Raw genomic sequence first — 12,511 nt, 5'->3', positions numbered from 1 at the left:
GCGTAATGTCCTGACTACATTACATTTAGGTTTATAATCGGCACTCTGTTGGTCTTATTTTCTGACAGGTCACAGAGATTTCTATGGGACAGTTCCTCGTGCATTCCTCTGTGATCTGGCTCAACCCGTTCCCATCGTTGGGTCGAATGAAAAAGGATCCTGAGTTGACTCTATTTGGTAAGGGTTTGCTTTTTCCCATGATGACGTTTTGTTTTCTTGTGCCAAAAGAAATGTTTATATGTTCATATATTAAATATTAGGCTTTTCTTGATTTTTAAATAAAGAGCTGGAAATAGTGCTTTCCCATAACATTTGAAAAATGATAGTGCTTTTGTCATGCCACTTCAGTTTTTATACTATACTATACTGATCAGTGATGCGCGGGTCGAATATCATAAAAAATATTTTTGGATGACTCGTAACCGTGGGTGACCGCACGCACTCGCTCATTTCGGATCAACCCGCACATCACTGATACTGATTTACCGAAATAAAAATTTTGGGCCAGTACAAAAATATAAAAATGTTTTAAAAAATGTGTATGTATATGTATATCTATGTATATATATGTATGTATATATATATGTATATGTATGTTTTTATATAATTAATTTATCTCTTTCCTTGCCATTGACGAGTTATCTCGTCAAGTAAGAGAAAATATTTTCCTCACAATGACGCTTCCCTGATGAGTTTTTATGGTAATCTGTAATTCCGCTATTGTCCGCTAGATGCCGATCTTACCCAATTTATAAAAAACTGAAGCAAAATGACTTTATTTAATTTTAAACTCTGTGTATGTTTTGATAATCGTTCTGAATCTGATCTATAACAAAATTCCTTCACAAAAATGCAATTATTTCAGCTTTTGCTCAAAATTAAGATAGGATAAAACTTTTTTTCCGTTTTGTATGTTTGGGTCTTTCATTTGATATATTTATATGTTTATATATTCATAAAAGAAAATTTTCCTGGAAGGCATTTTGTGAAACAACTACAAACCAATAAAATAGTAAGACTTTTTTAAAAGTAACACACCAAAATTGGATGGAAAAAACTAAACTGAATATTCTTCATGTAGTTTTATGCAACAGAATCAAATTTAACAGCATTTTATCAAAATAATGTTAAGTTCTAGAAAACTATTATATGCAAAACTTTTGTAAAGTAATGCATTTATTTTTATTTTTAATTTATATTTTCAGATTTTTTTCTTTCGACCGAAACCGATAATTACGGAGCCCCTAAGGGGACATGGAGCAAAAATTAAATAAAGTTTAGTTTCATGTGCTCATATGAAACTTTTATGTGCTCACGTGAAACTTGCTCATGCAAAACCTTCTCATGTGCTCACGCAAAACCTTTTTTAAACTTTTTAGTTTTGCGTGCACGCGTGAAACTAAACTTAAAAAAAATTCTGCACATGAAGGTTTTGCGTGAGCACATGAAAGTTTCACGTGAGCACATAAAACTAAACTTTAGTTTTTTTTTTACTCCAATGTCACCTTAGGGGCTCGGTAGATAATGGCATTTTCAGCTGAAAACATTTCCTGGCCGAAATTTCGGTGTATCCCTACTATACTATAATGCATTTTGGCTCTTTATAGCTTATATAACCAAAAGTTTGCATCCTAAAACTAAATAATTTTGTGAATTTCCTTAATTAAATTGCATCTGCATGGCTTTGATTTCTCTTATTAGTTTTCAAGAGAGCTGTGATACTGCTGTACAGGGAAGCCAACAACAAAATGAAAAAGAAGATGGTGAGTCTGGCTTTACTTTGGGAAAAAAAGTTTTATGCAACAAAATTAGCTTTAATTTGATTTAACCTTTCCCTTTTTTAGTGTTCTGTCTGATTATAAAAAAAAGGCTTTATGCTGATGTACTACAGAACTATGTTTTCTTCGAATGGCATCACAAAGTCTCAGATTGCAGAATTAAGTGATGAAACCTAAGAAAACGCACAGCCTCGCAAAGAATACTTCATTTGATTCGAACGAGCACATAGGTGTTGGACACATCCAATACCTCTCCAGGCCACGAGGTTAAACTCATGTAAACATCTTTCATGATCCTTTACCACAAAACCAGTCATAAGGGTGATTTTCTTTTCTTTTTTGTTAGGATAGGACAATATTTACCTGAGAGCTGGAATCTGTGGGATCGAAAAAAAAATCTAAATATTGAGAAAATCGCTTTTAAAGTTAAAATTGACAAAATATCTTAATTGAACAATGATCTTTACTTGATATAATAATGATATTTGGCATTAAAAATTGATATTTTTGACCCATACAATGTATTGCTGTCTATTGCTACAAATAATATACCAACTTATAATAATATACCAACTTATGGTTCTGTGGTACAGGGTCACAAATGAGGATACTTCCTGACCTCTTTCCACAATCTCTCAAATATGGCCTCCGTTTTGATGTAGCCACACGTTTTTCGGTCTGTTTTTTTATGCAGTTTTTCATCGACTACCTTGCGAATTGAAATCTCCGTGGTTCTGGATGAACTACTGCAAGAAAATTAAATTTTCGCGCATGTGCAACGGTTACAAAAAATATGCATATACGATATTTGCATCATGCGCACTGTATGCTGACACTTTAGTTTGAATTATTTTTGTGGGTGTGGTTATAAAAGTATACATAGCACATCAACCACTTTTATTTCCCAAAATAATGGTGATATAATTTATCATATGCATTTGTTTGTGTGGCAGCCGACATCAAAATCAGCCCAAGTAGATCAGGATCCATTTAAGCTTCGCTGGCTCATTCCCCTGTCAGCGCTTCAGGTTAAACTAAACAACACTGCGGGTAAGAAACACACCTGGCCTGTTTGAATCCGATAGCAATAATGAAAAGTGTCCACATGTTGAAATATTTCATCTTTCCATACGTCACACAGAGACTGACCGTGTCTGGGAGTTGATCCACATCAAATCAGAAAAAGAGGGCAGACCTGAGACGGTGTTTCAGTTGTGTAGCAGGTAAGAATGACCTATTTTCATCTTTATATCTGATTTTTCTCTTGTACAGAGCTAACAATCACCTTCTCTCACTCGCAGCACCATAGAGTGCAAATTGAACATCATCAAGGTGATTCGCTCCATCCTGAGGGAGAACATGCGGCGACACATGCACAGAAATGAGCAACCTGCTGAAAAAACCTTTAAAAAACAACTTCATCTCCTCCAGAAGACTCTGCCGGCCTCAGCTAAGATAGGTCAGTATGACCTCCACTTTATTTCTAAAATCTGCATGCTATCATAAATAAAACTATTGAATGGATGATCAAAATAGAAATAGGGGAACTGTCAACTTGAGGCAATGTTTCCCAAACTGGGGTTTGCAAACTTGTGGTGGTCCGTGAAGAAATTGCAGGGGGTTGATGAGTTGATTAAACAAATAATTAATTACTGTTAAATCATGAAATGTAAATAAATAATTAAAAACATGAATAATAATCTTACACAAAATATATATTTCATTTGAAGGTCATGAGACTATTGTATAACACCACAATATCAGAAAACTGAGATACGTTTCATGTACCAAAAAATTACCAAATTACTTCGTAACAATAATGATTTAAAGTACTATTGATAAAAACCTTAAAATTGAATGAAAAATCCATGTTTTTGAAGTTAAACATGTAGATGTGCTATTAAGTTATTGAAATATTCATTTACAATCTCAATAATTTAACCCTCTTATTATGTTTGGAGTCAAATTGACCCCAAAGCTACTTTGACATTTCTGAAAAATATGCTAATTGTATTTTTTTAACTTACTTTCCTTGATACTTTTTGACTTTGTAAGTTACTTTTAGTCACTTTGGATAAAAGTGTCTTCCAAATATATAAATGTACATACAGTACACACAGTGTTTGTGTAAAACTGATATAATAAGTGTTTTTACTATTTAATATGTGGAAAAACTATTAAAACTTATCAAATAAATGTTATATATTTTTTATTACTGTACTACTTTTATTTTTTTACTAAATATACACTAAATTTATGCTACAAAAGATACTTTTTCATAGAAATTAATCAATTAAATAAACAATGTATGTTTATAAAAAAAAGTTAAGTTTTTTCTTACAAATTGATTTAATTATAAATTATTATTATAAAGTTATTTAGGATATATTAAATTATTTAGGGTCAATTTGACCCCAAACAGGAGGGTTAAGAAAAGGGTGTTAGGTTGACAAAAACATTTGAAAAATCCTGACTTAAAGGAAAACACCACCATTTTTCAATATTTTACTGTGTTCTTACCTCAGCTTATATGAATTAATACATACAATCTTTTTTAATGCGTACACTTAATCTTTGTACAGCGCATTGTGAATGTGTTAGCATTTAGCCTAGCCCCATTCATTCCTTAGGATCCAAACAGGGAAGAATTTAGAAACCACCAAACACTTCCATGTTTTCCCTATTTAAGGATTGTTACATGAGTAGTTACACAAGTAAGTATGCACTGCAAAAAATAACTTTCTTTCTTAGTATTTTTGTCTTGTTTTTAGTAAAAATATCTTAAAATTCTTAAATTAAGATGTATTTTCTTAATGAGCAAAATGGTTTAAGTAAATAAGTCTAGTTTATAGACAAAAGATATAAAATTTAAGTGACTTTGTGCTTAAAACAAGCAAAAAATCTACCAATGGAATAAGAAACATTTTTCTTGAATTAAGTGTTTATGAAAAAAGTAAACTTATTTCAAGAAATTTTTTTCTTATTTTATTGGCAGATTTATTTGCTTGTTTTAAGCACTAATTTATAGTTAATATTTTTGTCTAAAAACTAGACCTATTTTCCTAGGCCATTTTGCTTTTCAAGAAAATACATCTTAATTTTTAGATATTTTTACTGAAAACAAGACAAAAATACTAAGAAAGTCATTTTTTGCAATGTGGTGGTACAAAATAAATTTTTTTAAGCAGATAAAAATGAGAACTATATCGTATGGTGGAAGAGCACTTAGTTTGCAGCACTTCGACCTCAAAATAAAACATGGAAGTGTTTGTTGGCTTCTAAATTGATCTCTGTTTGGATCCTAAGGAATGAATGGGGCTAGGCTAAATGCTAACACATTCACGACGGGCTGTACAAAGATTTAGTGCACGCATTGAAAAAAGATAGGGATGTATTAATTTGTTTAAGTTGAGGTAAGAAAATAGTAAAATATTGAAAAACTGTGGTGTTTTCCTTTAAGGCATTATGTGATTTTATATTAAAAGTGTTAAGAGCTGCATGCTGTATAGACACAGCATGATAAAGCAAGACTGTTGTAATAATTAGATACTATTTTGCTGTGGTATCAAAGCTAACAGATAGTCTTGGCAGGGTGACATGACCAGATGTTCACACTCCTACATAATTTCCTGACATCTGTGATTATGTTTGTGTGTCACAGGTTCTTCCCGAGCCTCTTGGTTCTGCAGACAACCTTCAGATGACGTTTCCCAATCCATTAATGACATGCTGATGCAAGCTCTTCCAGATTCAGATTCAGCAAGTTCAAGCAGTGGGACCACCAGTAGCGCCGGCGCTCCTCTGGATCACCCATCAGACCCATCGGTTCATCGGACACGACCGTCTGGTCCTAATGAATCCGACCAACGCTGCGAGAGGAGAGGACAGGAGGCTCAAGACACTCCCATCACAATCGAGAGTCAGTTTCAAGGGCTTCGATTGACCGAAGCAGCATCTCAAGCACCACACGCGCTGCCGGAGACTTCAGAGGTGGACACGCCAGAAAGACACTCTTCAATAAAACGAGCTCACTTCTGCCCAATAAAACGCAAGCCTGGCAAAGGCGGTACGAGTAGCTTGAGACAACGCCGAACGGCGCTCGTGAATATGCGGCGATACAGTCACTCTTTGGACAGTCCGACGGCAGAGTCGATGGCAAATAACGGGGACCTTAACTCGCTATCAGAGACTGACTTCAGTGTTCAGAGCTTGACGTCTGTGGTCAACGAGGACTGCTTTTATGATAACAACACAGAGGCAAAGAAAGGTGATGCAGGAACTTCATAGCATCCTTTATATGAGCAACTCATGTCTATGTAGCCTTTCCAAGGATTTAAGTGTGGAGAGCAACTCAAATCATTTAAATTATGATTTGCTGTGCCAGTGTTTTTATTAAAGTTGGTGTTAAATGTTTTTTTGGGTGATTCATTTTTTGAACCGCTCATATGACATTTTGCAGGAGCAAATAAAATCGCATGTCTTTATTTCTGGCATACAGATTGATGCATGAACACAAACATACGGTCACTATCGGAGCAATGCTCGACTGGAGATGTAATAAAAGTGAAACTACTACAGGATTTAACTTAGCCTTGTTTTTGGACACTACAAACACTTCTTGTGTTTTAGCATTGATTCAGGATTGCTTTTTTAAACCTTTATTTATTAATAAGATAAGATTATGTTTTTATAACTATGGTAGATGGATGAAACTTGATTTTAACATGAGAAAAATGTCTTTGTAACAAAATACTGTACGTAAAACTCATTTTCTTATGACCACATAAGATTATAATTTTTTTTAATAAGCAATAAGCAATTTAATTTAAATGCGTAAAAATAAATGTGCTATTTACCGCTTGAAGTTGTCAGTTGTACGATGCATTGTTTAAAATTGTATATAGTTTTTTATGCTTTACTGTAATTTATGATTTTATAAACATTTTACCATGAAAAATAAAGTTGAGACAAGTTTTTAATATTTGACATAATCCATTTGTTTTCTAAAAAGAGAGAGTTGTTTGATAAATACAAATACATTTTGAAATGGCATGACTTTTCAACATTGTGGGGACTGACCATTTTCTGATAAATCTTAATATTAGCACACACACTGCAAAAAATTGTTAAAAAAAATATTTCTTAGTATTTTCGTCCTGTTTTCAGTAGAAATATCTAAAAATTCTTAAATTAAATCTTCTGATGAGCAAAACAGCTCAAGAAAATAAGTCTAGTTTTTAGACCAAAACTATCAAATTTAAGTAATTTTGTGCATAAAACAAGCAAAAAAAATCTGCCAATGGGGTAAGCAAATAAAAATCTTGAACATTTTTCTTAAACACTAAATTCAAGAAAAATTTGCTTACCCCATTGGCAGATTTTTTTTTGCTTGTTTTATGCACAAAATTACTTAAATTTGATATTTTTGGTCTAAAAACTAGACTTATTTTCTTGGGTCATTTTGCTCATCAAGAAAAAGCATCTTAATTTAAGAATTTTAAGAGATTTTTCCTGAAAACAAGACAAAAATACTAAGAATTTTTTTCTTTAAAAAAAATAATTTTTGCAGTGTACTGTATGTATTTAATTGATTTTCAAAAGGAAATATTTTGTAATGTTGGGAGACCTTCAGCAGATTGATGGCAGCTTCAAGGTATAATATTATTAAATCATAGCAGCTATCCCAGACAGCATGCGACTCCAGGCCGGATCCGCACCAGAGCTGCCGACTTTGGCGCAGATCCGGCCCGGAGTCGTCTGCTGTCTGGGATATGAGGCTGTTTAAGGATTTGTAGTTTTCTCAGCTTCCACCTTGCTTATAACAAAATCAAATCATTTAGGTTTCCTTTTGTGTTATTATTTCACTCATTTTGTTTGATTTTCGACAATGTGCTTGAGCGTTAATATGCTAACAGTTGGATCTCCAGATTCGGTTGCAATGTCTTTTCACTGTCTTAATGTAATGCACATGAGAAAGAAAAAACCTTAACAAAATTCAATCTTGCACAATGAAAATTCACCGTCTGCTGTGTTAGTGGTCACCATGTTCATCTATTGTGTTGTGAAGGTGAATCTCTTTACTGTTGCTGCTCCACTGTTTCTTGGCTTTATGTTTGAGTCTCAGTTCCTCTCTGAAGTCATATTCAACGAGGCCTTGGTTCTCCTGACACAGCGTACTGTAGGCGTCTGCTAAAGCTCTGAATTCAGAAATAGAGAGCTCTGTGGGCCGTAGTGTGGGATCCACATCGGCACGATGCAGCAACACTTCTGTAAATTCCTGACGCTGAGACTCTGGAAACAGCATTCTGCAGGAAAGAGAAGAAAACTGTGATTACGTGCAGACGTCATGAATTAATGTGAACAATAAAAGTGACAAGAAGGTTAATGTAGAGATATCCATTTTGTTTGTATCAAAAAAAAGGAACAACAAAAATGTGCTTTAATAGTATGTTAATAGGTCTGAGCTGGTGCGATTGAGTGCATTATGAAACTATCAGCTACGTTTCTGGAACTGCAGAATCCAGCATCTATGTACACATATATCTATGGTCTGAGCTGGTGCGATTGAGCACATTACGAAACCATCAGCTAGGTGTCTGGACCTGCTGAATCCAGCATCTATGTGCATATATATCTATGGTCTGAGCTGGTGCGATTGAGTGCATTGCGAAACAATGAGCTATGTGTCTTGAACTGCCGAATCCAGCATCTATGTACAAATATATCTATAGTCTGAGCTGGTGCGATTGAGCGCATTACGAAACCATCAGCTACAGGTCTGGAACTGCCAAATGCAGCATCTATATACATGTATATCTATGGCCTGAGCTGGTGTGATTAAGTGCATTGCAAAACCTTCAGCTACGTTTCTGGAACTGCTGAATCCAGCATCTATGTGCATATATATCTATGGTCTGAGCTGGTGCGATTGAGTGCATTACGAAACCATCAGCTACATGTCTGGAACTGCTGAATCCGGCATCTATGTACATATATGTCTATGGTCTGAGCTGGTGCGATTGAGCGCATTACGAAACTATCAGTTACGTGTCTGGAACTGCAGAATCCAGCATCTATGTACACATATATCTATGGTCTCAGCTGGTGCGATTGAGCGCATTATGAAACCATCAGCTAGGTGTCTGGACCTGCAGAATCCAGCATCTATGTGCATGTATATATCTGTGGTCTTAGCTGGTGCGATTGAGCGCACTACGAAACCATAAATGCAGCATCTATGTACACATATATCTATGGTCTCAGCTGGTGCGATTGAGTGCATTACGAAACCATCAGCTAGGTGTCTGGAACTGCAGAATCCAGCATCTATGTACACATATATCTATGGTCTCAGCTTGTGCGATTGAGCGCATTACGAAACCATCAGCTACGTGTCTGGAACTGCAGAATCCAGCATCTATGTACACATATATCTATGGTCTGAGCTGGTGCGATTGAGCGCATTACGAAACCATCAGCTACAGGTCTGTAACTGTTGAATGCGGCATCTATGTACATATATATCTATGGTCTGAGCTGGTGCGATTAAGTGCATTGCGAAACCATCAGCTAAATGTCTGAAACTGCCGAATGCGGCATCTATGCACATATATATCTATGGTCTCAGCTGGTGCGATTGAGCGCATTATGAAACCATCAGCTAGGTGTCTGGACCTGCAGAATCCAGCATCTATGTGCATGTATATATCTGTGGTCTTAGCTGGTGCGATTGAGCGCACTACGAAACCATCAGCTAGATGTCTGGAACTGCCAAATGCAGCATCTATGTACACATATATCTATGGTCTCAGCTGGTGCGATTAAGTGCATTACGAAACCATCAGCTACGTGTCTGGAACTGCAGAATCCAGCATCTATGTACACATATATCTATGGTCTCAGCTTGTGCGATTGAGCGCATTACGAAACCATCAGCTACGTGTCTGGAACTGCAGAATCCAGCATCTATGTACACATATATCTATGGTCTGAGCTGGTGCGATTAAGTGCATTACGAAACCATCAGCTACGTGTCTGGAACTGCAGAATCCAGCATCTATGTACACATATATCTATGGTCTGAGCTGGTGCGATTAAGTGCATTGCGAAACCATCAGCTAAATGTCTGGAACTGCCGAATGCGGCATCTATGCACATATATATCTATGGTCTGAGCTGGTGCAATTGAGCACATTACGAAACTATCAGCTAAGTGTCTGGAACTGCCGAATCCGGCATCTATGTACATATATATCTATGGTCTGAGCTGGTGCGATTGAGTGCATTATGAAACTATCAGTTACGTGGCTGGAACTGGCGAATCCAGCATCTATGTACATATATATCTATGGTCTCAGCTGGTGTGATTGAGCGCATTATGAAACCATCAGCTAGGTGTCCGGACCTGCAGAATCCAGCATCTATGTGCATATATATATCTGTGGTCTTAGCTGGTGCGACTGAGCGCATAACGAAACCATCACCTAGATGTCTGGAACTTCCAAATGCAGCATCTATGTACACATATATCTATGGTCTCAGCTTGTGCGATTGAGTGCATTACGAAACCATCAGCTACGTGTCTGGAACTGCAGAATCCAGCATCTATGTACAACATATATCTATGGTCTGAGCTGGTGCGATTGAGCACATTACGCAACCATCAGCTAGGTGTCTGGAACTGCAGAATCCAGCATCTATGTACATATATATCTATGGTCTGAGCTGGTGCGATTGAGCGCATTGCGAAACCATCAGCTATGTGTCTGGAACTGCAGAATCCAGCATCTATGTACACATATATCTATGGTCTGAGCTGGTGCGATTGAGCACATTACGCAACCATCAGCTAGGTGTCTGGAACTGCAGAATCCAGCATCTATGTACATATATATCTATGGTCTGAGCTGGTGCGATTGAGCGCATTGCGAAACCATCAGCTATGTGTCTGGAACTGCAGAATCCAGCATCTATGTACACATATATCTATGGTCTGAGCTGGTGCGATTGAGCGCATTACGAAACCATCAGCTACAGCTCTGTAACTGTTGAATGCGGCATCTATGTACATATATATCTATGGTCTGAGCTGGTGCGATTAAGTGCATTGCGAAACCATCAGCTAAATTTCTGGAACTGTCGAATGCGGCATCTATGCACATATATATCTATGGTTTGAGCTGGTGCGATTGAGTGCATTACGAAACCATCAGCTAGGTGTCTGGAACTGCAGAATCCAGCATCTATGTACATATATATCTATGGTCTGAGCTGGTGCGATTGAGCGCATAGCGAAACCATCAGCTATCTGTCTGGAACTGCAGAATCCAGCATCTATGTACACATATATCTATGGTCTGAGCTGGTGCGATTGAGCGCATTGCGAAACCATCAGCTAAATGTGTGGAACTGTCGAATGCGGCATCTATGTACATATATATCTATGGTCTGAGCTGGTGCGATTGAGTGCATTATGTAACTATCAGTTACGTGGCTGGAACTGGCGAATCCAGCATCTATGTACATATATATCTATGGTCTCAGCTGGTGTGATTGAGCGCATTATGAAACCATCAGCTAGGTGTCCGGACCTGCAGAATCCAGCATCTATGTGCATATATATATCTGTGGTCTTAGCTGGTGCGATTGAGCGCATTACGAAACCATCAGCTAGATGTCTGGAACTTCCAAATGCAGCATCTATGTACACATATATCTATGGTCTCAGCTTGTGCGATTGAGTGCATTACGAAACCATCAGCTACGTGTCTGGAACTGCAGAATCCAGCATCTATGTACACATATATCTATGGTCTGAGCTGGTGCGATTGAGCGCATTGCGAAACCATCAGCTAAATGTCTGGAACTGCCGAATGCGGCATCTATGCACATATATATCTATGGTCTGAGCTGGTGCGATTAAGTCCATTGTGAAACCATCAGCTAAATGTCTGGAACTGCCGAATGCGGCATCTATGTACATATATATCTATGGTCTGAGCTGGTGCGATTAAGTGCATTGTGAAACCATCAGCTAAATGTCTGGAACTGCCGAATGCGGCATCTATGTACATATATATCTATGGTCTGAGCTGGTGCGATTAAGTGCATTGTGAAACCATCAGCTAAATGTCTGGAACTGCCGAATGCGGCATCTATGCACATATATATCTATGGTCTGAGCTGGTGCGATTAAGTCCATTGTGAAACCATCAGCTAAATGTCTGGAACTGCCGAATGCGGCATCTATGTACATATATATCTATGGTCTGAGCTGGTGCGATTAAGTGCATTGTGAAACCATCAGCTAAATGCGGCATCTGAGCGTGTGTGATTAAGTGGAGGCGGGGGCTCATTTGCATATTAATTGATCTGCGTACACTAAATGAGACAAGTGTGTAGAGTTACATTAAAGCAACTATTTTAAAGCATAAGGAAATTACTGTCACAGAAAAACCTTTAAGATGCTATTATGATGCTCAAAGATGACTTTTAAATGATAAAATGATTGGGACTTTAAAGGAATATCTGTATGTAATTACAGTGGGAAGAGTTTTAAGAAACATTTGATAATGAAATATCTGGAAAGTGCTTACTCAAGTCCTCTGCGGCAATGCTTCCTCCGAAACTGGAAGACGTTCCTTACAATCCTCTCGACCAGCTTGAACGGCTGCTGAATTTGGGGATGAGCCAGCGGAGTGAAGTGCACCACCCCCACATCCACCTACACCCAC

At 37.2% G+C, this 12,511-nt stretch overlaps 2 protein-coding genes across 5 annotated transcripts in view; one reads left to right on the top strand and one right to left on the bottom strand.

Annotated features, from left to right (window-relative positions):
• Window positions 1-6,757, top strand: part of LOC135777886 (rho guanine nucleotide exchange factor TIAM2-like) — a 90,817-nt gene extending 84,060 nt beyond the window's left edge. For all 3 annotated transcript variants that reach the window (XM_065288157.2, XM_065288155.2, XM_065288156.2), the window contains exons 22-27: window positions 69-177; window positions 1,702-1,763; window positions 2,732-2,828; window positions 2,920-3,001; window positions 3,080-3,237; window positions 5,440-6,757. In XM_065288157.2, the coding sequence (XP_065144229.2) occupies window positions 69-177; window positions 1,702-1,763; window positions 2,732-2,828; window positions 2,920-3,001; window positions 3,080-3,237; window positions 5,440-6,065 (1,134 nt within the window). In that variant the 3' untranslated portion in view covers window positions 6,066-6,757. The remainder of the gene's footprint in view (window positions 1-68; window positions 178-1,701; window positions 1,764-2,731; window positions 2,829-2,919; window positions 3,002-3,079; window positions 3,238-5,439) is intronic.
• Window positions 6,758-7,255: 498 nt separating this feature from the next.
• Window positions 7,256-12,511, bottom strand: part of tfb1m (transcription factor B1, mitochondrial) — a 42,835-nt gene continuing 37,579 nt past the window's right edge. For both annotated transcript variants that reach the window (XM_065267342.2, XM_065267343.2), the window contains exons 7-8: window positions 12,374-12,501; window positions 7,256-8,083 (exon numbers count right to left, since the gene is read on the bottom strand). In XM_065267342.2, coding sequence (XP_065123414.1) covers window positions 7,810-8,083; window positions 12,374-12,501 — 402 coding nt within the window. In that variant the 3' untranslated portion in view covers window positions 7,256-7,809. The remainder of the gene's footprint in view (window positions 8,084-12,373; window positions 12,502-12,511) is intronic.

The sequence above is a fragment of the Paramisgurnus dabryanus genome, chromosome 17 (genome assembly GCF_030506205.2).
Source record: "Paramisgurnus dabryanus chromosome 17, PD_genome_1.1, whole genome shotgun sequence".
Lineage (NCBI taxonomy): Eukaryota > Metazoa > Chordata > Actinopteri > Cypriniformes > Cobitidae > Paramisgurnus > Paramisgurnus dabryanus.
Note: the sequence above shows the minus strand (reverse complement) of the source record. Positions and strands in the feature narration are given on the sequence as shown.